At 48.2% G+C, this 27,968-nt stretch overlaps 1 protein-coding gene and 1 long non-coding RNA gene across 3 annotated transcripts; one reads left to right on the top strand and one right to left on the bottom strand.

The window, feature by feature from the left end:
• Positions 1-1,914: 1,914 nt before the first annotated feature.
• LOC122376090 lies at positions 1,915-27,760 on the bottom strand. The gene is made up of 3 exons (XR_006255519.1): positions 27,581-27,760; positions 3,324-3,487; positions 1,915-3,081 (listed from the first exon to the last, which is right to left on the bottom strand). It is a non-coding gene; the product is annotated as an uncharacterized LOC122376090 (long non-coding RNA).
• Positions 9,273-19,782, top strand: LOC122376089 (ion transport peptide-like). Of its 2 annotated transcripts, XM_043355775.1 has the most exons (4): positions 9,273-10,126; positions 14,975-15,216; positions 15,834-15,966; positions 18,903-19,782. In XM_043355775.1, the coding sequence occupies exons 1-3, from the start codon at positions 10,121-10,123 to the stop codon at positions 15,949-15,951; spliced, it is 366 nt and encodes a 121-aa protein (XP_043211710.1). In that variant the 5' UTR covers positions 9,273-10,120; the 3' UTR covers positions 15,952-15,966; positions 18,903-19,782. The 2 variants fall into 2 exon arrangements, with proteins under 2 accessions (XP_043211710.1, XP_043211711.1); XM_043355776.1 differs by lacking the exon at positions 15,834-15,966.
• Positions 27,761-27,968: the final 208 nt, after the last annotated feature.

Consider the following 27,968-nt stretch of genomic DNA (forward strand, 5'->3'; position numbering starts at 1 on the left):
TCACAGGTCAGGTCAAGGTCCTGGTCAGGTCAAAGGTAAAGACTGCAACTTTCTACCGCATCGGTCTTGGAGTGCAATTGGCGAAGCATGAACTGAGATTGTTTACCCAAAACGCGTCCTTAGGCTGCCAAGACGAGATGCGTTGCATATAATGTCATGCAAAGGTCAAGCTCAGGTCATCAAAGACAAACTGTTATAGAATAGGATATGTGATACAAGTTTTATGGGTCATTTTATTCATATAATTCAAGGGATAGGGTAAGGTGCCTAATTAGCGACCCCCTTAATTTGAACCGTCATTGCTCACACTCTGTGGGTGCCACTGTGCTACTGGCTTGATTTTCGGAGAGATCGTTCATTTTTCTATTAAGATATAGTCATTTTCTGCCCCAATATTCACTAACTTATTTGTAGTGAGCATTTTGGCAAACCATTGCAAAAAACGCTAATAGGGAACTCTTCCCGATTAGCGACCGGGGAGGGTCGCTAATAAGTCTATGGGTTTCCCCATATTAAAAATGGCAAAAAATACGACGCCTGAAAAGATGAAATATGATCTCAAAAAGGTAACCTATTCGCAAAGCACTCAATCACTCGAACAGAAACGTTTATCCAACACATTTACGTGAGTAAAAACTGATCACGTGATGCACCGAAGGCGAAAAGAAGGCGGAAACCCAAATTTTGCGGGCTATCTTGCATGATATTCGAGGTCCGCGCTGAATTCGGCACCCCTGCAGTCGGTGACGACATTTGGCATCCCCTGCCACACATTGCAAGCTTCAGCAACACCTCATTTTCATTTCTCTCTTTTCCCCTTTCTTTCCCTTCTTGAGCTATTTGCGACCATGTCAGGCGCAAATAGGAAATATGAGTTGCGACACATTTTTAACCGCCATGCTGAGCACAGTTGAGCGATTCACGATGGAAAAACGGCAATCAATTAAAAAAGGAATGTCGATTCAGAATAAAAAAGGTGCATCATCCTAATGTGCATCGCTTTTCATCAGAGAGGACCCAAACACACACGTTTTGGATAAGAAACTCGTCATTTTTATTTAAACTCACCTGAAACGTCCCACCAGAAACATCGACGACCGGAAAATAATTTAACTTGATAACCAAAGTATGGCTGACCTTTTGACGATGTTTTTACCCCGTTTTCTCCTGCCAGTGTTTCTGTAGGGAGGTAGGTCGCAAATCGGAAAGGGTCGCTAATTAGGCACCTTACCCTATACTCAATTAGTGATTTGGAACATATTTGGATGACGTTCAGGTCAAGGTCAGGTCAAGTGGGGTCAAAGTTTGAAATTGACTGTTGAGTCCCAAAAAGGTGCCTATCTAATGTAGTCTTTCACGACGAATTGAACGGTGTTACTTTTGGTCCCCGTATGAGAGCTAAAACTACAAAAAAAATCATTTTGTTTTTGAAATACGTGCGTCGTGACATACCAAAATTTTAAATAACTCCTACACTTTTGAGCCGATTATTTTACACTTGGGAATGGTATGTATGTAGGCGCACATACGATACTTTCCTAACATATAGGTATCCCGTTTTTTATTAACTTTAAATTTTGGTTTGCACTTTGCATAATAACCCCTCCCCCAAATCAGCTTTTTAGAGTCTTGGAATTTTATTTAATTTTTGAAAACCCTTTAGCAGTGGCCCTTTGAAAGACAAAGTGGAATCACGTACGTGCTTTTTGTTAGGTCTTAGTTCCTAAAAAATGGAGATGTTAGAGGCGTTTGAAGCTTTGCAGTCTGCACTGTGAACAGATTACCGTAACAGAGCGAGTAACACAGCCTTCGGCCTGACGGAGAACTGCTACTTTTGGCAGTTCATTGCTTATAGGTACTAGTAAAAAAAAATCAACTGTCGGAGAACGCAATGGAGGAACGTAAAAAAGCATAACAAATTCGCAACGTGTATTTTACACAACGAATTATGCACAAATAAGCCATATTGATCTAATCAGACCAAAATTACAAATTGCGGTTGCCGAACGGAGGACGACCCTCCTGCATTGTCTGTAACATGGATAACGTACAACAACAACGTGGCAGGGGCAGCGATTTTTTACACAGCTGGGCCTGTTGCACACATTCTCTCCCCAAACTGCCGGATGTTCTCCTTCCGCGGAAGTGTAACAAACTAATGAAACCACTAGACGAAAGTGGTTTAACCCATCCTCTCCCTCGAACTGCCGGATGTTCTCCTCTTCAAACACACACCATGACATTGCACCTCTTACATCAGCCCGGCAGACTATTAAACGGCAGGCGGATTGTGTTTAAGTCAGGCAATCCCTTACTACGTCACTGCCTACGTCACCATCCTGCCCGTCAGCCAATGAGAGGGGCGACATTGGGCGGCCGCTCGGCCGTGACCGTCTTGTATCGGTCACCACCGACAGAAGCTCCACTTGAAGAACGGCACGCACGCCGATCGGTGTTCACTGAACGAAACGATGCGTCAGGGTACAACCGTACATCTCATAGATTCCGAACACTGTCGTAGTGAGTGAGCCGTGACGTGGCCAGAGGCGTGACCAAGGGAGCTGCTTCGAGCGGTTGGTTTACACATGACGTGAGCTGACTCCGCAAAAAGCCGCGGCGCTTCGTGATGCTGCGCACGCGTCACACTTCCGGCGGGTGGGGCCACGCAAGCACGCACGTCGGCACACAGCCGCCTTCCGGAGAACAGTCAACACACACCTGGACAAATCACTCACAACGTCACGTATCTGTGTACCAGAACACCAAAAAACCAGTAGCAACTTCACACTAGCTCGCAATCTGCTATCACTCCTACGAGCACACTCGGCTTCCCAAACGCACGCACTGCACTACCCTGACGGTATCGCTATCACATCCCGTATCGCTGGCGGAAGTGGTAGCGGAAGCGGACTGACAGCTCAGGTATCTCACCTTCCGCGCGGTACAGGTGGAGAAGGGACTCAGAAATCGCAGCACATAGCTCACATTCAACACACCTCAGTGTTTGTCAGCTTCTAAAAGCTGTTTTTCAAATTCTTCTGTCTTTTTGTGGTGATATTCCTTTTTGAATGCCTCTAGTTCCTGCAATGAAGTCAATTGACATCGGTCAGATTTGTGAGCCATGTATGTCTCATGTGGTAGCTGTAGCACAGACTTAATTAAAGACAATCACGAGTAACAGTAAGCGAGAAATAGGTAATAAACTACCTTATCTCTTATACTATCAAGCACAGTGATCTCACAAACATTCTAGGTTCAGAGTTCAATTTCAGTACAACGAGATAGCACATGCTACACAAATCCATCGAGAAGCGCAGCCTCACGTTTCTGTGGTCCCTGTTGGCCGGAGGATATAGCTGCTGCTTGGTCTGAATGACCCACTTCTCAAAGTACTCTGGCTGGTTGAAGTACCAAAAAAGGCCGACCGGGAACGTCATGTACATGCCCATCTTGAAAATCTCCAGCTTCCAGCCACCCATGTCTGACTCTGAAACAACAGAGGGCACTGATGAGCATGGCTGGACGCGGCTCACCCCCTGACGATGGTCAGGTTCCAGCAGGGAGGGGCCAGTAAAATACATCCCGCGGGAACACCCGCCTCGGGGAGGTGTTCCCGCAACGGGCACTGGTCAGCACTCGGGGACTCAACGAAAAAATACCCCCAAACTCTCATCGAGACCGTGGGCGGAAGATGTAACTAAATGAGGCTGTCAAAAAGGTCCCTCCATCCACTAACTTCACATCCAAGTACGCATATGGTGAACTCAGCGGTACGAAAGAAATCCCCCGGAAAAGCGAGCCTGACGAGGGGCCATTACTGCAGGTAATTTTCGGCGATGATCTGTTCGGCAGAAGCAGCGGGCGGTGCAGAACCCTTGCTGTCTGGTGATGTCCAGACATTTCCACTGACCCCCGCACACCAAACGGTCCACACATTCACGGCACTGAGGAGGTAACTCAGCACGCTAAATATTTACACCAGCGGGTCACTCAGTATCGGTTGTCTGGTCAAGTGTGGGGGATGGGAGCCAGATATTTAACTGGGTGAGGAACGTGACGCCAGGGGTGGTTAATCACCCCAGGTCCAAAGGAGTTAAGATCAATCAGAGAAGCAATCGCTGTGCTGCAGCCACTGTGAAAACGTGTTACAACATATTATATACATCAACAGAAAAGCGTGAGGAATGTGTTACAATATCTACAAACAGAGAAGCTGTGTGTAGATTGTAGATGTAGACGTGAGTGATGAGCTTGCATTATGTAAAATGCACAATGCACATACAAGAACGTGCTAACTCCAAAGCGCACACGCTGCGGGTTAAGGTTTATAGATGGTGGATATGATACAATTGAATATCATTGTGACTGTGATCTGAGATTAACAACGCAGCAAATTGTTAAACGGTGTAGGGTAAGCATATGATTAAAAGAAGCGTCGACACTTTTCTTTATCGGGTATGACTAAATGATATGACCGTCAGCCGCAGTTTAACCATTTGCATTGGTGGTCGCTTTTTACAATATGTGATGGGCGTCCATTTATAAAAATAAGACATTGTTTCAATGTGGATCGGAGTACATGGGAAACTATCCATACTATTATTATTTTCCGCACGAGTGGAGCAAAAGCACATAATTTCACGCCACTTTGTGAGCCTTGCTCAGCAACACCTCTAAAATAGTATCCCATAAGGAACACATGTAATTTCTAAATGAACCTTGCAAACCTTCAAGTACGCTATAAGTCGTTTCAATCACACCAAAAACCTTCTCATAAGCGAGTTAAGCTCACGTCCTAACTACCGCCGGCCAGCCGTTACTCCCCAGTCCATGGCCCGGGCAGGGCGAACGACAATCATGTGCGCCACTGAACTTGACCCGCGCCTAGCGTGGCAATTAGCCCTCGGGCCACCGGCCTCTGCACGTGGACGCCAAAAGGTCGAGAACCGCCAAGTCTCGCCACCCATTCGGACTTCCCGTGCACGTGCACTGCAGTGTCAAGGCTCACATCGACCTGGGGACCCGGTGAGACACAGTGGCCGCCCAGTGTGGCGACACAAGTGTAACACCACACGAAAATCGGCGCCGCACACGCGGCCGTTCCGTCCTCGGCCGAGGGGCCTCTGGACAGGGGCACGCGACAGGGGCCGGGTGCCGCGCGCGAGGACACCCGCGTCCCGCACGAAACGACGTCCATCGCCCAGGCACCAGACGTGAGTTCAGTGAAAACAAAAGTAGGGGAGAGTGGGGCAAAGCGGCCACCCTAACGTTTCTAACGATGCCGACGCTTGATTTGTAAACTTGGAAAGATTCTTTCTATACCACTGTGATCCCTATTAAATTGTATTTTATTCCAACTGCGTTTCATTTCCAAAGGCGTTCACATATGGGAGATATTGACAAAACTTTAAACCTATAGCATATTGGCCACTTTGCCCCATCCCTGAGGCAAAGCGGCCACTGGCGACTTCTCAAGTCCCGATATGAGAAACAGAATAGTTGCCTCATGCACGACTAGGGTATTTGATGGTGACAAGGTTTAAGGGAAGATGGATGTTTACTTTGTTATCACTTATCTTCCTACCTATTGCTAAACAAAGAAAGAATTTTCTTGGAAAAACATTTAATTGCATAATTTGGTAACTCATGTAACCGAAAAGTGGCCAAGATGAATGCATGACGACACATTTGAATATAAATAATGTTTTTATCCAGATGGAAACAACTTATGGCCAATTGGGGGCTGGTCACTTTGCCCCGGCCGCTTTGCCCCGCGCATACCGTCTGAGACAAAAATATTCCAGCTCAGCTATTAGTGGGGTAAAAAGCATTAAAATTGGTAGAAGGCATGTACCATAACCACGCAATGCATGGGCAAAAACGCTTATAAAAATTCCAAACGGTTATGGAATAAAACAACATTTAAAAATTGTAAATATAATTGGTAACCTGGCAAGAAATGCTTTTCCGTGTTTCACAGAACAATGGCGATGGGCCTGAAACCCCGGTCTGGCTCATTCGAACGACCGCAAAGAGAAGTATAATTGGAAATCATAAATTGGAACTGACGCTAGCTGTGGAGGGCTAAAACGATGGATGGCCGCTTTGCCCCGGGTGGCCGCTTTGCCCCACTCTCCCCTACGCATGGCGCGATACCGACCGGTGCAACGCCCTTCCCGGATTCTGAGTACGATGATGTTCATTGAAGTTTAAGAGATTTTTGCTCGAGTTGAAACGACATTCGAACTGCTGGTTCCACTGCTCAAAATACCGAGGGATTTTTGAAAATAAGAAAAGAAATGAAAAAATAAGAAATATGAAAATAAGAGGAAAATAAGAAAAGCGCATCTTAAGGCTTGGGGGGGGGGGATGAGTGACCTAACTCACGTGGCCATTCTGCAGGGTGCATAGGGCGACAAACTACAAAAATGGCATTTTTAGCAACACGGACAGATCGAATTCATTGGGGAGAGGAAAACACTGACTGCGCAAGCCACTAGGAACGGATCAAAATAAATGAAATTGAAAGCAAGCATTTGACATATGAACATAAAAATAATATTAACGCTACTGTAAAGGTCGGCGTGAGACCGAGCATGTTTGTAGCCACCCTTGGCTAACTCACTGCGTTCCACGAATAATTGGCCTTCATTCTTTTAGCATCGCGCCACGTGCTTCACCTATATATGTAGACACGACCAAACAGACCATCGACAAGCGTCATCAAATGAAGATAGGCACGTGGCAGTTCCCACTGAATGCGCACTTGCTGCTAGACTATTCAAGGAGACGTCATGACAGAAGGGCTATGTATTTTCAATGAGGGTCTGTTTCGCCGATCAAGAGGCACCCGTCGGTCAGTTCCGCGTCTGTCGTGACGCCACTGGCGGATCGAGGATGGGGGACGAGGAACGTTTGGAACACTTGCCGATCTAGCACCGTCAGAAATTGACGAAATTTCGCCGTTTTCCTCTCTTTAAAAATAAAACTTAACAGCTTTTCATTACGTTAACAGCTTTCATTACGAATAGTGCGCTTTCAATTGCATAGCCAGGCATACGGAAGCAAAATCCAAGGGGTTCTTGGAAATCGTAGAGCCTTTTTGGGGAGTATGCCCCCGTAGCTTCCCGGACCACTTTTCTGGATCCGCCAGTGAGTGACGGGTTGCGCTCCGCCAGCCCGGTGGGCCAGGTGATGGACTTTTGTTCTGCGAATCCATCACCTACCGGATTTTTAACGGTAGCCTTCAGGCCATTTACGTGCACGCGTGCCGGTGCTAGAAGAGGACCTTGGAATATCCGGCCGTTGATTGATCCGATTTGAAATGTAGTGTTTTATTCAATTTTGTCCGTTTTCGGCGTAATGACTCGCCATTCTGTGACGTAAGCTGAAAACAGGGCTCTGCCACCGAGAGATGAAGGAAGTCCAGAGTTAATTCCTGTTTAAAACGGCAGTCTTCCATGCCGATGCATTATGACTACATTATTGTTTCACCATTATCAGGAAAAATAAACTGATAAATTGGTGTAAATACCATACTAACTCGAACTTCTATCTTGTCTTACAAATGCACGAAAATATCGACTCAAAATTATCTCCCGTCTCCTAGTTACAGTCGATGGCGGCTCCCAGGTCTATCAGTCCAGCCCCAGACACGGTTATCTCAACCATAACATAGAACGGTGGTCCTTCACCGTAAATATACAGACTCCGATATCGCACACACGTTTGCAGCAACTCCATCACATCGTTTGGCCAACTCGAGTCACAATGGGTGCCGGGTGGTTTGTACCAATGGTACAAACCCGAAGAATACCCAGAAACTATGTATAACTTCATTCAGTGGGATCTCAGGTTCCTAGAATGTCACAACTGAACTTACTACACATCATTCGAGCTGCCAAACCTTCGGGTAAATGCGCCATGCCTGCCTCGGACTGCTGACTCGACATGCGTACTTCGAAAACCGTGCGAGTGACATGGCGTCAGCGTGATATTCATTTTCATTCATTGATATTCACGTACACGATGAAGCTTTAGCGACGCACTACAAACAAGGGATGTCGCGCGAAAACGAAACGAATGAGACCATTAGCAGCGTGAATTTAACGCCACCCACACATCACTGGACTAGTGATGTCAATTACAGAAAATCGGGATACCGATACCAAACCAAATACCAAACAAAATCATGGGGTCAAAATCAAATTTCAATCACCCACGAAATACCGAAACCAAACAAACTTGGGAATATCAGCGAAACACCAACTTTTTACCAAAGTCACAACCTCTTATACATAAGAAAGACTCGTAATACCAACAAAATACCAAAATACATTAGGATTGAAATACCGAATACCTAATTGGTACCTATCGGTTTGGTATCGGTATGCCAAAAAAAATTGGTGAACGATTGACAACTCTACACTGGACACATAATTAATATGTGATGCTACATCTACATCACGTGAAATATCACATACATACAGATGCTACATCATAAACCACCTCACTAGGCCAGCTCCAAAGTACAAAAGTGCAGTAAAATCACAAGGTAGAGAATAGAGATCCTTCACACGGATAAGGGCGATTCTAAGCACATCGCCATCGAGCGGATAAGTGCGGTGAAGGAGGCGGCCAGGAAAATCCAACCTATCTCATTAGTTGCATCCGCCTTCAGCTCTTGGAGCGCATTTCAACAAAGAATTGGAACCATCATTTGAGCACCGAACGATAACTGATATATCAAATAAACCAGATCGCTAATAAACCTGTGTTAGCCTTTACTATGTGTTTGATCGAGTGCGTGTGAAGTGGCATCGTACTTTAAAATTGATTTGACACCGTCATGTTTTGTATTGCCGGTATATCATATATCCTTTTTCAAATGGCCGCATGCTTCTGCCAAATATGCCAAAAAAAACGACTTCTAGATGAGCCGACAGTCATGCCGACCACACATATTTGTCAACACCCAATACGTACTGCAAGCAGAGGACGCATTGGCGCTTTGCTCTATTGATACGCTCCTTTAAAAGATGCTAGTGCAGGAAACTGTGACGTACCAGTCTGTGAATGTAGCTATCTTGAACGTTCAACCTGTTGAAAAAATTCATGACTATATAAAAAGGCGATATTGGCTGAGAGCCTTGAACACGACGCACACTAGAAAAGGAAAATTCATAGGTCCGCAAGGAACAAGAGCTAGGTAACTAAGGGATGCAGAAGGTAGAATTGCGCATGGAATCTCTAAAAAAGCGAGATACGCAAACATTTGTGGTCAACTGTAAACAGTTTGGATACACTATTTTTGGCGTTAAATTGCATTTATTTTCAGTTCACATTCTTTCTATCACTTTCGGGGCTCAAAAATTTTCATCTTGGCTCTTTGAAGTCAGATTTAGCGAAACCAACATAGAAAATTCTAGCCTGCAATTGAATCTTGTATATTGTATACCTATTCGATACTTTCAAAAGCAGAGGTCAGGCCAACAAATTCACAAACAATATATGGGTCACAAAACAATAATAAATAACACTCAGCATTTCACTCTGACGCGAAAAGTAAAAAAGGAATTGATAAAAGTAGAAGGAAGTGATAACAAACGAAGTCACCAGTCGAATTACTTATCGAATGGAGTTCGTCAAATCCAGGTTGATTGGCCAAATTAAAGCACATTTAGCAACAAAATACCAAAATACATATAAATAAGCAAGACGCACAAAACGAGAAGCCACCTTTAAATTAGTTCAGCAAGTGTCCGTCGCAGCTCTCCAGGAAGCCCAGATTCTCGCGTCGCTTTCAAAACATTCCGGGCGCGCCAGGCCGCTGACGTGGGTAAAAACTCCTGGGATTACCCCTCGATTGGGCGGGCGGCACGAGTCCAGACGGGCGGCAGGCGGGAGGCGGGGGGACGCCGGGCGGGGCGTGGCCTAGTGGCGCACCGTCGCGCCTGATTGGCGCCGTCCACACGCCCACCGACAGCCGTCCATCGACATAGAGCGCGCGAGCTGCAGACCGGCCAGTCAGCGGGTTTTGGCAGTCGCGGCAGCAGAGCGACCAGACTCCCGGAGACGTCATTGAACAGCCGCGGAGCGCCCGTCCGTCACATCAATCACAATGAAGGTGAGATGAACCCGCGCGGCCGGGCTGTAGTGGGTATCAGTGGGTAGGTGGTAATCGTGAGATCTCGCATGTCTTTGTGCCACGTGTCAGATGGCGTAATTTCATGATATTTTGCTATCTCACGGATAGCTAAATGGCATCTTATCATCTAAGATATCAAAAGCATTGCTAGTCAGGGAAGGTATCAGGGGTGGGCGAGTGCGCACGTATACGCGCGCACTCGCCCTGTCATTGTGCTGTCATTGTGCTAAATGACAGTTATAACTGTCATTTAGCACAACGTATAACAGTCGCGGGATGTCGCGGGAGTCGCGGGAGTCGTATAACATGCGCTAGACGTTAGAAGTGCTAACGCGTTTTTTTTTTTTGGGGGGGGGGGGCACACATTGACCACAGGCAAGATCACCGAACAGTGATTCCTATGCAACCCTTAAAACGCATCGCAAGTAAAACACTTCCTTGGTGTAGAAGCACCAAGTTCTTTCGCTGAGCGAGCGTTTAGTCGTTGTCCTTCTCACTGCCAAAGTTACGCGTGCTAAACGTCACCCAAGTTCGTTTTAAATAGCACTGATATCAACGCTTACTCAGCGTTGATTTGTCGCCGATCGTTTCCAAACAGAACAAGTCCAACATAGCCGGTATACCCTGTGCGGCTTGTGTGTCATTAAAGTCTCCAATCCATCGTCATAGCGCGACATTGTGGTGTCTGATTACCACAGTGTGGAAATCGACGGAGTGCAAAACAGCTAGGGCAGGACTCAAAACAGCTACACCGGACAAGAACATGACATATGTCAGAACATGCCCTCCATATTCGGCTTGTAAAAGCAGTCTGAGCGTGTGAAAGGAACCATTCATTCATTAACTCCTAACCCAAGTCACTCCTAGTTACCATCCGGTACTTTGTCATTAATCACCGTTGAAATCCATAAAAATAAAAAATACAAATAAAAATAGAAATAGATTTCGTAAATAGCCTTCATTCATACCCCTCGACTTGCGGAAGCCGTTTTACTTCATTCATACCCCTCGACTTTCGAAAGCCGTTTTACTATGGAACAGCGCCCATATGCATGTTTCACTTTTCTTGTCTGACAATCAGTTATGTTTCGTTCCGATGAGGAACAGGACTGGAGCGCTATTTGCAGACATGTGTGTGCAATGTGTACACTGCACAGCACTACACTAGTACAGGAGCTGACCAGCCCAACCCAGTGCACTTTGAAGGCACTCCCCAATGCAATAGGGCGCGGGTGAACGCGTAAAACCGCCAAAAGTCAACATCGTTATCTTTTATACAAATTAACGATCAGGGAAGAACGGTTTGGTTCACTTGGATAATGGAAGAAAATCAAACCATCATATCACAACAGAGGGTTGCAACCGAATATATTATTTAGTAGGTATGCATATAAGCTAGGGTAGCCGCTCCACTGTCTTCTCTCAAAGTTGATCAGTTTGGGATCACTGCTCCCGTTACCGCGATCGCTTTCTACCGATACGTGTACGCCGAGTGGCACTGATTTTAAAATTAGCCGCGCCACATAGTTTTCTAAAGGGCAAGGTTAAACTCAAGTGCCCCGAGTATAAATGGTTCCGGCCGGCGAGGGGTCGCTCGGTGGCCCGTTGACCCGGCGCGACCTCGGCATATCATGCCATTCGGTGCTTATGCCGGCCAAGGTTACCCGCTGTCACTTTTAAAAATCCAAATACTACCTTTGCATCGTCAGAACAGTAAATTAGCCTGTGCAGTGCTTAAACTTGGTGTCGCCAGCACCGAGCGCCAAGAGGCGCCCATATCCACCGCTGGCTGCATGGTTACTGAGGGCACAACATGCCGACTGTGTTGCCCGGTGGTTCGTTGGAGGCACACGCTCTGCAACAAGGCGAAACGTATAAAACGTAAAGGATTGCCAGCTTCAGAAAGCTGTAGGTCGGCCATTGACAGTTCAGAGAGCAATGCCGCCCATTATAGTGGTTAATTTGCCGTATCAGCTAATAAAAGGCACGCATCGTAGAGGTTTATGCGCAATATGTACGCATCGCACCTTATACGCATCGTACCTTTCAAGATGTTTAATCACCAACACACTAACCGTGTTGGCTTGTTGCAATCACGGCAATAACTTAGCTTACGGCACAGGTCAATGACCAATGTGCCAGATTTCAGACCGTCGTAGCCGCAGACCAAGACAGACGATACACCAATCATTTGGCCCCCGACTACCGTCAATTACCCATCGAACGTGGCCAGAAATAGGCCACATGGGTGATATTTAAGCAATTCAGATCGATGATGAGGACAATTAAACGACACCTCAGTGTGCGAGAATGAACGCCTTACTAACTAGGGATGTTTATGTTGATGAATTTTATTAAATTGCTGAAGGTGTTATATAATACTGAACGAGGCCGGTGTAAATAAATTTTCAAGACCGAGGTCCTTACTGGATTTTTGAACGAGGCCGAAGGCCGAGTTCAAAAATCAGTAAGGACTGAGGTCTTGAAAATTTATCACCGGCCGAGTTTGGTATGTATTTTACTGTATGCCAACGATAAATTTATTTTCTGGACCGAAGCTCTTAGCCGACTTAGGAACGAGACCATCCCAAAATGTTGGCTTAAGTGCATTCTGGTAATGCATTTTTGACCGTGGTCAATTTGCTTACACCAGTTATTACCACACCCCTCTTGCTAATGTATTTGAATAGGCCAGGCATACAGTAAACCTACTAATTGGAAGCAAGTAAACGAGGCAAATGTCCATTTAGGCACGCGTAGGGCCAGCCAAAATTATTTCGGTGGCACTGCCACCGCTCCACCTCTTGGGATTATTCTTCACTTCCGCCGTGCCTTCTCCTCCCCACCGGCCGCCACGGGGCGTTACCAGGCGTGCGGGCGCCCATTTCTGTGACAGTTTCGAGTTCAGTGGACGGGAAATGCCCACTGACCACTAACTTACGGCGATCGGATTTCCTCCTCTATCGTGACACCGAGTCGGGTGACCACGCCGGCTCCATATATATCGCCCGGGGGGCCGTACGGTCATATCGGCTCAGCTGCAGCCACTTAGGCCACGGAAACGCCGTCAACCGACAGCCATTACCGGCACGGCACTGGCGACCTCGGCTCCCCTTCCAGAGATGCCAAAATTACCGCACCTCACTGTAACACGACCCGACCGCGTGACACCGCGGCGCGCTGCAAGGAACGCCGCCGATTTTTCCACCTATGTGCACCCCTTCTACAGGACACCAATAGAGCACAGTTCCTAGATGTGGGTAACTGATGACGTAAACTGCATGTCTGGCTGTACAAACGACGAATGAGTGACGCAGCCTGTGGAACCGCTGGTGGCCGGCGGGTCGGCTCGTATAACGGATAAATCATGCGGGTCATCGAGCAATTACTGATCGCATTAACGAGGGGCCGAATCACTGGAATAGGCAAAACACACCAAAACAGCTAATTTCGCCGTTAGGTGAAATCGGGACAACCCAGAGCGAGGGCGGGACAAGGCCAGGTCAGGGTCACAGGGTTGTCGTAGGGGCCACTGAGGGTCAACAGCCAAGAGCTTAGGATGAGTGTCGGTCGCTCATGCTCATACAAACAAGGCTCAGGCACCAACCACTCAAAAAGTCACCCGCGAACCAAATCCAAGCAGATGCTTCCGAAACTTCGGGATCTCAAAATGGCAAAGCTGCTAAGGCGAAGGAAGCATTTGGTCTTGGGCGCTTTGAGGAGTTCAGCAACCCTAGGGCGCCAAATCCGACAGGTCAAAGCCCTGACCAGCGGCGCAGGCCACCCCCGTCTTAGGGCATCACAGTCGACAGGTCAAAGCCCTGAGGGTAACAACACCAGTGGCCAGAAGTGCCGGACTCCCACCATGGGACATCACAGGTCAAAGCCCTGGGGCACAACAGAGTGACCAGGAGCGCCCGACGCCCCCGCGCGGCCTCAATCGGCGGCGGTTGCACGGCGCAGTGGCGTCAGACAGCGGTCGGCAGGCCCGCCAGTGCTGGTGAGTGGATTGCTCGCCCACGCACCCGCCGCATCGGCAGCCATCAATTGGCCCCGCTGTCCAGTTACGGCGGCCCGAATCTCCCTCCGTCATATTCGACGCAGGTTCGTCGAGTTCGACGACCGACAACCTGTGTCGGGTTCGACGACCTAACGGAGGACGACGACCTCGGTATGCTACATTCAGAGGGCGTTGCACTGTTTGGGTAGGCTTGTTGTCTACCGCGACACATAAAATGTAGCGCCTTGCGCGTCATGACCATGCATGGCGGTGACGCAATCTGCAGCATGTCAAAGTCTGGCATTTGTCATGTATCGGTGTGATTGAGCCTCCAAAACGACCATACGGATACAAGAATAGAGTTTATGCGCAAAGAGTTGCCGTGAAACAATTAACCGACAGCCTGAACCAGTCGTAGTGGGCTTGCTATAACGGCGCAATGGCGTCGAAACAACGAAGAAACTAGGGCAGCCGCCAGTATTAACAGGATGGAAAACTAGTCCAACAAGTGTAGGAGTCATCACCATGAAATCCAGATCAATGTCTTTAAAGTGCCCTGCTTATCCACTCCTAAGTCACATTTCAGGAAGACTGCTCATTACAATTCAAAGACATTTCCCTGGAGCATCTCAGCTTAGCCACGGGGGACTCCCTAGTGCTCCAACGAAAGCATCTGATGCTTACATCTTATGCTTCGCCACCTACGCCGAATCTTAGCGGTGACATGGTATCAAAATGCCATGACCCTCGCTTCTCACTCGCAGTTTCCGCCTGCTGACTTCGGGATGGCGAGTCTTTTACACCTCCTCCTCATTCTTTCCCGGCAGGTGAGGATGAGCCCAGCCGTGGTGCGCTACCTTCTCGGCCTTCTGCTGATCGTGGTTGGCATCAACCTCGCGCTACTGCCGACCGGCGTTGCGCACCCGATGTTGCGCGACCGTCGCTCCTCATCCTACAGGGACATCGAGTGTCGCGGTGTGTTCAACAAGTCCGTCTACGCCCGGCTCAACACCATCTGCCGCGACTGTTTCGAGCTCTATAAGGAGCCGGAGCTGCACGGGCTCTGCCGGTGAGTGGGCGCAGACGATCCCGTCACCGATGGTGCGGGGACTCGCGACGGAAACTTGAGGCGCACGGCGGCGGAACTTTTCGCTGGGAGAATGCATCATGGAAAAACGGGTGCTTTTGAAGGCCGTTGGAATTCTGAGCTCAGAGATTAAATCCGCTACCGCGTCGACAAGTTTCCGTCGAGATCCGCCTCTATTTTTAGTTATGCAAGCAGGATGAGTTGTCGCAAATGGCACTACATTTCGCAATGTCACGAAAGAGTTCTGTTATTTTCATTTCTGTTTTACTTTTTTTCGTGTGAACAATACCTCTTTTAAAGTGTACATAGCTCTCTCACTTTAAATGTAACCATGGGATAGATGGCATGCTTGTTATTCCTGGTGACTGGCTTTTGTGGCAGCAAACGTGTGTACTTGATTTGCATTTCCGTTTTTGTTTTGCTCACACCACTGACAGCGCTTGCCTGTCGTTTTTGTTGCTGCTGTTTATCGTGGTTGCGGTCAGGTCGGGTGTCGGCTGTCTGTATGTGTGTGTGTGTGCCCCTCGCCTGGTCGGTCTCTACTCCGCCCGAGCCTGTCCACCGCGTCTAGCACGAGCCACTGTGTCTGTGCTGCGCAGCCAGGATTGTTTCGGATCACGCTACTTCCGCGGGTGTGTGCAAGCGCTGCTGCTCACCGAACATGAGGCCGACTACAGTCGGTGGATTCAGAGCCTCCGGGGCAACTCCTTCGTCTGACCAGGCGCCATCCAGGTGAGGGCAGGTCAAACGACCAGGTCAAGGTCAGGTCAGGGGCGATAATAGAACTAACCTGCAGATCAGGAGGACTAATAGTAGCAACGGATCATGCATTATAAAGGCAAGGATCGGAACAACAAGAAGCAAGGTCAAATATGTTAGAACGATGCCATAATCTATAGTTAAAGGGACCCTCCCACCTTCAAAAAAGTTAATGAATTGGCACGAAAGTGATGTCGCTCGGTTCAGAAAGAGCGAAAACGAATATCTACCAAATTTCATCGAAAGATATTCACCGGTTTTCAAGATATTAGACTTTTACTTTTGTTTACTTTTTGGGATCTCCGCTGTTCCTAGCGACTTTATTTGAAAGTGCGGCATTTGTTGCGCGCAAAGCAGCATATACCACCGCGTGCTACCAAACGTTTTAGTAAAAGATTTAAAAATCGTTAGATCTCTGCTGACGTCACAAATTCTAAGGGGGCATACCAATGCACTAGCCCCTTAGAATCCGAAAACTGCAAGTTTGAAATTCCATATCTCCGAATTAAAGCATTTGTCGATGTTGTGAGTGCCCAAACCGGTATTTGCAGGCCATGGCCACCAATTTGGCTATCTCAACTCAAAACTAATGTTAAGGTGGGAGTGTCCCTTTAAGCAGGGTAAAATAATAAATAGCGGGATGAAATGAGCCGAGAGAAAATCTGGCTCCGTGGCAAAATGTTTGATAGCTGGGAGCTGCGAGTGGAATTCAAAGCCCAAGACTCCTGAACTACATCAAAATCTGGCCTTTTCTATACGTAACAGACAAATAATTGTTCTTAGGACGCTGAGTAAAATGCGTGGTTATTCCTGCAGCCAAACATTGCCAAATGGTGGCAACATAAACTGTTTGAGGCCTACATTTAAATATGTGGCGAAAGTACACAAGTCACGGCCAAATATAGACCGTTGACATGCCTTCAACTGATTCGAAATGATAACCTTACACACAGTGACACACCGTGAGCTATTGCCCACGCTTGACATCACCCATTCATCATTTCAGCAACAGCTCATGCGAGCGATGCACGTACACACCAGTTGCACGTATCACACACCAACCCATCCCCACCGTCCGCACCAACTCTCTGCGCCTGGATTATCCCCATGACCGCAATCCCCAGCCGTCAAAACGTGACCACAAGAGTCCCGCACCGAGACCGTATAGGGCTTTACCATGCCCTCAGCATTCTGGCGCGTGCCTTCGGGCACACTCGGCGCCCTGCACGTGCCAGAGTGACGCTTTGCTCCATTCGCGTCAGCAGGCGGTGAAATCCTGGGTTCCAGAGGTGTAACCCAGAACCGCTCTTCGGACTCCGAAAGCAGTTCATCAAGGGGCCCGGGTGCGACATGCGGTTCGCGGTGCCCGCGGCATATTTATTTTCTTCATGCACCATGGCGTCAGAAGTGGAGGGTATGGCGCTACAAGATTGAAAGTACCGCGAAAAACCATCGCGCGCCCCTTCCACTTCTAAGTGACTAAGTCTGGAAAGGGCACAAATCTGAATCAGACCCCACGCAGTGCGGATGCGGGGCGCAGCGGTCTGCCACGCGCCAGTAAGGCGCCGAGCAGTAGGAGGAACGTGCCGGACCCGCTAAATGCACATCCTGGAGCTCCCGTTGAGAGGAGGGCGCGTGGCCCACTGGAAATTCCCCGCTGCGGCCCCAGCTCCGGGAAGGGCGTCGCACCTCCGCTCTTCCCCAAAAATATCTTCCTGATGCGCCTGTGCCGAGACGCAGCTAGCGTTACGTCGTAGTCACGCGACGACATCGCGCCAGGGGCGACGCAACGCCCCACGTCGGACGTGATGTCATCGAAGGCGACAGACGACGGAGAGCCGTCTGCCGGCGGGGTCAAGGGGCGCCCGCTGTACAAACACTGGCACCCGGCCCTCTGATGATGATATGCAGCGCCACTAATCAGCGTTGATGATCGCCGAGAGCGCCGGAACCGTCGTCACATATGAATCACGTCGGGACTTCCCAGAAGCACCCAAACTTGACAGCGGGCCGTTTCATGAGGTTGTTCGGGAATTTATGACGAAAATGTCTAACACGTGCCAGTCCTGATTCAGGGAGCACCGACAACCATTCGGCGAAAATTCGTCTGTACCCAAAGAGCGAGCTGCCGTCCACTAGCGTGACTGGGCCAGGTGCATTTGGGAGAGGCCTCGTGAGATACTAAGACAATGGCGAGCGGAACCGGATCTCGATGGCCGTATTCAAAGATCGGTCCAAGTTGGTAACTGTGTAGAGACTGCACGCCACTTGAATCAGAGGAAAATTCGGCTGGGTGTTCCACCGGCTATAAAAAGTGGATATTGTATATCAAGTAGATCGACGTTTTCATTCTCATGGAGAGGGGTCATCGTGAGTCGACAAAATCATTCCAGCTTTTCAACATCACACGCAAGCGAGCTTTTCACGAGCTAATCGTATGTCGATTGCTAGGGCGGCAAGGAAACTTAGCAGTTGCCAGTTGGTAGACCGAAGCTGGTTTTAACCAGAAAATAAGTGCTATGGGAGCACCGCCAACAAAGACGACGTACTTAAGCAGCCTCGTAGGCCGGTAAAAAAGTTAACGAAGACATGCTACTGTGCATAACAAGTCGCGTGAGATTATTCACGATTATCCGTCATGAACTCTATACACACCTTCTTCCTTTCGTGCACGCCGCAAGCTGTATTATGTGCTTATTTAATAAAATGTGAGTGCATGTTAAATCGTAATGTATATAATACATCATAATTCACGAACTTTTTCGACTTAGTTGATTATGGCCGTTCATTGAACGCAGTTCCCGAAATTGCTCTCAAGTACGGCTCATTGACCTTGCAAATTTACAAAGCTGAAAACTCCCGTGCATAGCATTGTGCAATATTGACACGGATGACCTCCGTGCCGACAGGTCTGAGTGCTTCACCACGGAGTACTTCAAGGGCTGCCTGCAGGCGCTCGTCATAGAGGACCAGGCCGATAAACTGGACGAGCAAATCCGCCGTCTGAGCGGCCGAAAATGAGACCGTCCTCGGACGGGCGCAGTGACCTGCTGCGTCCACACCGCCACCTCTAACACCAGACGCTCACATCAGGGCCAGGAGGACGGCAGCTTCAGGATGCGATGCCCGACAGCGACGCCTAGTCATTGTTCAGAGTTTCTGTGTATAGGGGCCAGGCAGCCGGGTCTGCGTAAGATGGCCGCCAGCCGTAGTCACAACACCCGACGTGTCATAATAGAACATCGACTTTGACGTGATAAATGTGTCATAGTGTACCCGCGAGAGGATGTAATTTATTGGCATATATGTGGTGAATGGTTACCGATTATTTCGCGAATGGTTTGCGGTCATGTTAACTTATTATATCATCTTTATATTTATTTTTTGACTGTGTTTAGAGTTGTAGCGCTGTGCCGTTTTTAGTTTGTTTCTGATGAGCTGGAATGCTAGTTGTAGGTACTGGCACCTTGTTGAGTGTTGCTGCCGAGTTTTACATGGCTGTTAGGCGGACAGGCGCCCACCGATCTGACAATTGGGAGGGAAAATGCAATCCAAGTGCCTCACTTGAGCTGAGATAGCAGTGTAACGAAAGTGAGGCGATACATATCACGTGGAGCACTTGTCTACGGGTACTGTACCAAGCATGATCTGAGTATCCGTGTTTCGCGTGAATATCAACAAGGTATTTATTGGACTGTTTGTGCATTCCTATATATCATAACAATGCCAAACTAAGGAGATGCTGGAGTGGCAATGAATGACAAATATAGCATGTGGCTTCTGCAACGAGTGGCAAAAGTTTCACCAAGAATCCTGATAGTAGATCGACAGAATTTCACATTCTTACGACAAAACTTAAATACACAAGAAATATGACAGGACGAAAACGATTTATAAATACACCATCACATGCGATAAGCTTTGCATGCCTACGATTTTATTTTCCGGCTTCCGTACTACGGAACATTCTGAAATTATGTAACATTCTGAAAATAGCGAATCCAAACATAAGAAGGTTGCATTTCATCCCTCAGTTACCGTTTTCCACCTTAACAACTAAAAACTGAAACATACTCTTACCACACCCCCGCAGTAATACAGAGTCGCAATGAAACTATAACAGCACATTGCAGTCATACCTCTCCTCGCTGGTCAAGCACGAGTGGCGTCATTCACCTTCACATTAACGGAGCCCGCTGACCTTTCTGATCAGCCCTTCGAACAGGTGACATGAAAACAGACTGCCAAGCATGAGAGCGGGCCATTAGCGCGATTTTCGTGTGTATTTCTAAAGACCCTGGGATATAACTGGCGCCTACCAGGCAATGTCACGGACTGATTTTGTGAATAGCTCCGGGCCAAAAAGGTCAGACGGCGGGGCGAAATTAGTCACTGGCAGTTCGGCGTCGGGAAGCGCCCACACCACCTCCGGTAGGTACACGACGCGCCAGGACAGACCTTGAACTTTTCACAGCGGCCGTTGAAGCACAGTGGTGTGACTGACTGTGGCGACTAACTGCGCTGAACGACTGCCACTAGTGCAATTCAGAAATGTTTTGTGCATTCGCGCCGCGTTTGAGAACCCAGCCGAACGCATCCGCTCAGCTTGTATAAGCACATTCTGCCCCTGTCAAAATGCTGAACTCATAGTATCAAAGAGACGAAAAACAGCCAAAAAACAGCCCAAGAACGTAAGGCACAAATTGAGCTTTACAAATCGGGCAACTAGTTAGTTACGAGACTGTAAAAATCACCTCTCAGTCAGTAAAGTTATGCATACCAGCCACGGCAGGCGTCGGTACACGGAGTTCAGCTAGGAGACATCTGAAAGGCTATATAGATCAAAAAGTTCCCCGCCCAACGCAACTCGCTTACGTGGGAGGTCATCGCCTTCTATCACTTGGATGGCATTCCAGCTGGGCCTTCTATCCACATACCAAATTTGAGATCGATACCTCTTTTTTTTTGGGCCAAGTTATAGAGAAAAAGCTGTTCAAAATTGATGACGTCAAATTTTCAAACTCAATTTTTTAGCAATTCTAGATCACGTAGCGGAAAACAAAGACATTATTAGACTCACCGTGACGAGCTGCATCGTATCAATACCCATTTTATGCAAAACTATCAAATTTGAAATTTGACCTTTTTGACCTGACATTGACCTTCCACCTGAAAGTGACCTAAACCGTACCTGATGGTCTTATAACCTGCACAATTGAACTGGAAATGCATAATTGGCCATTCAAAATGCATCGCATAACCCTAGTACAGTTGGGTTCATGTGCTGACCCTTGGTGACCTGACCTGTCACCTGACCTGGTATCATCAGTGACCTCCAATAGCAACATATGTACTAGGCAACTTTCACCCTATCGCTGATGTTCGACAAAATGCGTTTTACTCGATGTTATAGCGCATTCCATAGAAGCCCCGTGAACGGCGAAACATTATATCTTTGACCTGACCTGTGACGTCATCCGTGACCCCGAGGTCAATGGAATTGGAGTTCCCTCGACAAATTTGACAGGGCTATCGAATGCTGTTTGAATTTGATGGATCCGCCCAGTAGTTTCGGAGATTCGAGTGGGGGCGGGTTAAGGTCCTAGGTCATTGGTTGACCTTCCAGCTCAGGGCAATGACCCAAAAGTCAAAAGTAGAGAAAATCGGGACCTGTCAGAACCTCGTAGAGTGAGGCTGTAATGTTTTTTTCGGGCATTGATCAAAAATTTCATGTTAGTTTTGATCACAGATGATGTCTTCATGCATTTAGGCTAGGTCAGGTCAACCAGTAGGCGTCCTGCCGGGTATCCATAGTAGGTGACGACCACCACTGAGAGCTTCGTAACATGTTACGAAGGCACCAAAACTGAAGTGTGGCCGAAAGCTATGTGTGTTCACTGTTCAGATGTCATTTTCAATTTTCATACGTTCGAACCAGTTAGACCTAGTGACTTCGACACTCACTGATCGAAACTCGCATGGCGTGAGCTGATGGATGTGCACAAGGAACCGAGACGCGGAAGTGGATGCAATTAATCCCGAGAGATAGTTCGGGATAGGTCATGAGCAATTCTGGGAAGAGAAAACTCAAGTAACCACAATGCAATAAGATTCAACGAAGCGCGATGCGATAAGTAAGAACAAGAATTTCTATGAGAAGACCGGCTAAAACTACCCAACTAGTCGTACCATTGGCATAATATTTTAACCCTCGCCGGACCTATTGGTTTTCTACATACGCGCCGGCCGAGGGGGGGGGGACGACCCCCCCCCACCATCGCCGTTTCGCCCCTGGTAGAGCTAGCGCGTCGCGAAAAAAACGAGCGTGTGCGCCGTTACGAGACGCAAAGATTGGTACCCGATTTTAAGGTCCTAGGTCAACCGGTGACCTCTGAGGTCAGGTCAAGTACCCCAAGGTACGGTTCAGTTTTTGGTGAATAACTTCGCAAAAAAACGGCCGCAGAGCGCCGGTTTTGGCAGCATCGTGTTCGCCTCGCTCAGGCGCGTCAAATGCTTTACTTTTTGTTTGAGTCAGGTCAACTTGGGGTGTTGACCTCAGGTCAAGGTCAGGTCAGCGCCCCCAGGTCACGAAGTTGGTCGAAAGAGGTCATGTCGCATATCATTCGATTCGGCAGGTCTTCCGGAGTCCATTGATGGCTTTCCCGACTCGCTAGCTCAATTTGATCGGGAGTTATTGACGAAAAACTAACATGATCTTGATGACGTCATAAATGACGTCACGCAAGGTCAACATTGTAAAAGTGACGCATCTCACCTTGCAAGGAGTGCATCAAATCACGATTCTATGTCCTTGAGATGGTTGGAGATCGTTCCCGGCGCCAGAATAGCAGTTTTCATTTTTCCCCATTGACTTATAATGGTGAGGTCACGAAAATGACCTGACCTCATATGACCTTTAGGAAAAATCCGAGATATACAACTTGTGAGACTCGTAATGGATACTAGATCCTGCAAGTTTCATTTCCTTGTGAAAGCTCCTCTGGCAGTGAGGGCGTCGAATTTGCGACATCTGAGGACCGTGCAGAGGTTCACTTATGACGTCATAGGTCAGTGACCTGACCCGACCCGAGAATGCGGTTGATGTCAAAAGATCCGGCTTGAATCAAAAGTCAAGTATGCTAAGTTTCAACTCTCTATCTCTAGCGCGTTTGGAGCTATCGCGAAAAAAACCCTAGGGGGGGGCGGCACTCCCCCCTCGGCCGGCGAGGGTTAAAAGTGGTTCAAGGTATCATTGGACAATGTCAAGATAATTACAGGAAATAAACAAAACTTTGAAGAAGAAAACAAATCCGTAATGCTCTTATAATACTTCCCAAGTTCAGTAAGACCGTAAAATCCGAGGTCAAACTGGCATCAAATAACGGCTTGTGTGTGGCCTCACCTTTTGAGCACACATTTGAGGTGTGTGCTGCATGATGCCTTCGCGATAAAAGTGGATTCAATCGGATGTGGTCGTACGCAAAACGAATTGCGTGGAAAAATTCGCGTCAAGTTCATTTCAGTTCTGATTTTCATTGCTCAACACTGCCGTATTCCTTCCCTTGTGCTTTAAAGTAGTTCCAGTTATGCATTGGGATCTTTCTCATTACGACTGAGACTGGATTACATGCAATAAATATATAACGAAGGAAATATAGAAGCCCGGTTACTTCCAATTCATTTTTACAAACAAGATATTTTCGGGCAGCACTGATGGCGTGGTGTATTGTGTGAATCGTTGCCAAACGATCGCATGGTCGAGCATTATGGACATTATGCAAATGAGTGGAGTAGTTTCATGTGCATTGTGCACTTAGTGGCAGCTCAGACTGCAGCAATTGTACCTCAATGTGCCGATTCTCCTTGAAGCGGGCCTTCACCCAGCCTGGTCGCCATGCACCACTGAAAAGTCGGGCTGGGTGAGAATAGAGCTCGTTAGGTGCAGTTAATTGTGTACTATAGGATCATTCGAAGGCATCACCAACCCATGCAGCTCGGGAGGGAGTAGAGAGTCAAGCCACCATTGCTGCCGAATGTTTACTGTAGGAGCTGACTGTAGGATTGTAGGAGCTGACAGTTCATGGACACCAGCGGTAAAACCAATTGATAACACCACGTGGTTACAAGTTATCCGTTAGGTGTTATGTTAGGTGGGGGCGGGAGGGGGAGGAGGAGGGGTGCCCCCACTCCCCAGGAACACCCGGGAAGCCCCAACCCCGGGAAGACGGGACAGGGATGCTCCGAGGGTCGGGCTACGTGCGCTCTCAGTACGGTCGGTTAATTATCCCATAAATTAGAGAATGCCATGATCGAGTGAAGCTTGCTTAGCTTACCCCAACTGATAACACAGGAAAATATCCACCTAATTAAAAACGCAATCAACCAGGACGCATGGAAGCTAAGATAAGCATATTCGATGAGATCATCACTTTAGGTTCAGCCAATGACGATGCACAAACGCAAAGCGATCTGAAGGAAAGGTGGGGCGGGCAGACTAAGCAAGTGCCGAGGGATCATGCTACACGGAGATCTAACCACTCAGCCTCATAATTCGTGACCGCTGATGCCTACCCATCATGCAAAACCGAACAATTTAGAAAAGGAAATGGCATGATATCAAAACAGCTGAGTTATGACCTATGGGTAGTGGGTACACCTCGGGAACACATCGACCAATGTTAAGACGGAGGCGCGAGGTCAGAACACAGCACTCTTTTCAGCCTCTAGCCTTCTTCTCGCGCAAGTTCACGCCCACCCAACACCGCTACAGCACCTTTGGACGTGAATTGCTCGCCATGTACCTCGCCGTGCGACATTTCCTGTCGTATCTGGAAGGACGCGACTTCGAGCTACTCACGGACCACAAGCCGCTTGTCTTCGCGCTCAAGGCCAACAGCAACGCCAACCATTCTCTCCGTGAACAGCGCCACATGGACCTGATTTTGCAGCACACCAGCAAGATCGGACATGTCCCAGGACACCTCAACCCGGTAGCTGACGCCATCTCACGGATCAGCTCAGTGTCTGCGCCGGCTTCTGCCGCAGCTACACCTTCACCCGGCCTTCTGAGCTTGGCCGACATCGCCCTACACCAAGCCAACGATCCTGACCTGCCGAAGCTCCAACAATCCTCATCTCTGGTCATCCGTGACTTCCCAGTCCCTGATCACCCGCATCTACGTCTCTGGTGCGACACCTCAACGGCCCCACCTCGACAGTCCCAGCCAGACTCCGCACTTCCATCATCAAGAGCTTCCACGACTTGTCTCATCCTGGCATCAACGCTACGCGTCATCTCGTCTCTTCGACGTTCATCTGGCCCCACATCAACGCAGACATCCGTGCCTTCGTCCGTAGCTGCCAGCACTGCCAGCGTGCCAAGATCCAGCGCCACACGGAGCCACCCATGGGCAGCTTCCAGCCACCTGACTCCCGGTTCCTTCACATCCACATCGACCTTGTTGGACCACTTCCACCGTCACATGGTAACCCCTACCTCCTGACTGTCGTCGACCGCTTCACCCGATGGCCCGAGGCAATCCCTATGCCCACCATGGACGCCGTCACTGTGGCTCGGCATCTTGTCAGCGGTTGGATCGCCCGCTTCGGAGTGCCGGAACTCATCACCACCGACAGAGAATCTAAGTTCGAGTCCCGCCTCTGGACGGAAGTCTCCAAGATTCTCGGCACCTCTCGGATCCGGACCTGCGCGTATGTACCACCCGGAAGCCAACGAGATGGTAGAGCGCTTCCACCGCCAACTGAAGTCAGCTCTGCGGACCGATGAAGACGCCGCCTCCTGGTCGGAACGACTTCCTCTGGTGCTACTCAGAGTGCGCACGGCCCTCAAGGAGGATCTCGGATGCACCGCTGCTGACCTCGTCCATGGTTGCAGTCTCCGGCTTCCTGGTGACTTCCTCTCAACCATGTCGTCGGGCACTTCTTCGTCCTGGCTCCCGCCAAATCTTTATCTCCCAAGACATTCAAACCTGAGGCCTCTTGCACCAAACTACCTAGCTAGGTAAAATCGAAAAACCGGTTTCAGAATAAGCTAATCTAACGGTGGTAAATTTGTTTACAATAGCCCAGTACATTGTCCTACATGTGCTTGCTAAATTTTGCACGCAAATTGTTACATTTGAGACTTGGACTGGGAATACGATGCAAAATAATCCAAGCATTGGTGCAAGAGGATTTTGGTGCAAGAGGCTTCTGCTCTCATGCCTTCATCCGACGCGATTCGCATCGCTCGCCGTTCCAGTATGTCTATGACGGTCCTTACCGTGTCGTCTCCCGTGACCAGCACACTGTCACCATTGACCTTCTCAGCCGACGCGACACCGTCACCCTGGCTCGTTGCAAATCGGCCTTCACGGACCACACGCCTGCCGCAACGCCGCCTACTGCGCCGGACATCCTGGTGAACGACACGCCTGCTGCAGCGCCAGACAGCTCGGTGGACCGCCCGCCTGCTGCAACGCCTGCACCCAGCCGCTCTGGTGCTCCCGGTGGCTCTCGCCCGCATCGCCGTGTGCCGCCGGGCCCGCCGCCTGCTTCGCCACCCCCTCTGCGTCGTTCGTCGCGTCTTCGCCGCCAAACATCTTTTTATGGTGTTTAACTAGGGCGGGGGAGTGATGTAGCCATGTACTTCTGTCGGTCACCGCCAGGCCAGTTTACTTCTGCCGTTCACCGCTAGATGCGGTGAACTGCTAGTTGTTACTTTCTTAATAGGTGTCGCTTTCCACTTGTCTCTAAATCACTGACAGTTTTGGTTTAGTTCCGCGTCCCCTTTATCATCCACTTAATTTTAAGTTCTGAATGAGTTGGGCCCTTGTAATAGCTATGTTTTACACCAAAGAATAAATATTCGCTTTCTACATTCTATGTCGTGCCTGACAACTGCCCAATATGAAACAACTGAGGTTATGTGTTATATTATGTGTCTCGATTTTGTGGCAAAATACAAGAATTCTGTATAAACAGTTTTTCTTCTGGCTACACCAGACAGAGCACTGACTCACACAATCAATTTTTATGAAGTTAGCTGAAGTGCTTGTAAAGTCGGATTGATGGAGCTTGAGCAGTTGAGCACACAGAAGGCTGAGTTGGACACATAATATCTGGCCCTAGCTGTCTGACTCTGATACCTGATCAGCCAATTCAAAGTAATGAAAAACACAAGGCTCTCATCATCTCATGATAACAATGAGTAGGTACCCATTCCAACACTACCAGTACCAACTGATCTGTCACACTTCACAGTGGGTGCCAAACCAACAGGCTACCAGCTTGAACTAGAGTGTTAAAATGGAATGGAAACACCAGGATATAAAATGAAATTACTTTTAATCGTCATTTGCCTCCAAGAATTAGCATAATTGACATACCTACAGCCCTCGTAACATATTAAAAGAAGGAAAATGATCCTGGAATAAGCATCATGCCATAATCAGCAATTTCCATGCATCAGCATAAGAAGATAAACAGCGATGCAAATCAAAATGCCACAATCATTTGGAAATAACTGTTTCAGATTCTAATCAATCAAAATCAAAATGCCTGAACACGGAACGCCCGTGAATCTTACCTTCGTGGAGAACTGTGAGGCCAAGATGCTGGAATCAAGATAAACAATAGCCGACTAGCAATGCCAATTAATACTTAAGCACTTCAGACATCAACACACAACATTTATATAACAATAATCGTCGTTTCTCCAGGGCCTTGGTTTCTCCTACCTTATTTTGCAATTGTTTATCCCAATCCTAATAATTAGGAAAAAGTGTCATTCGTGTTTGTCTCAAGTGCGGCTGAATTGAACGATCTAGGGAGTGCAGGATGAAGGGAATTTGGTAAGGAACAAAAATGCCTTCGAATCATCAGGCGATGTCATAAATCATCCAAAACTTGACAAATATCAATGAAAATAGGAAAATGAAAGGTTTATGCACCTGCCTTGGAAAATGTGCGATTTT

This window comes from Amphibalanus amphitrite, unplaced genomic scaffold, assembly GCF_019059575.1.
Source record: "Amphibalanus amphitrite isolate SeventyFive unplaced genomic scaffold, NRLGWU_Aamphi_draft 002011F_arrow, whole genome shotgun sequence".
Classification (NCBI taxonomy): domain Eukaryota; kingdom Metazoa; phylum Arthropoda; class Thecostraca; order Balanomorpha; family Balanidae; genus Amphibalanus; species Amphibalanus amphitrite.

What these genes read in the sequence shown, in the direction of transcription:
- LOC122376089 (XM_043355775.1), top strand. An exon ending in GAGCTGCACGGGCTCTGCCG is followed by an intron (nt 15,217 to 15,833) that starts GTGAGTGGGCGC and finishes TGTGCTGCGCAG; the next exon opens with CCAGGATTGTTTCGGATCAC.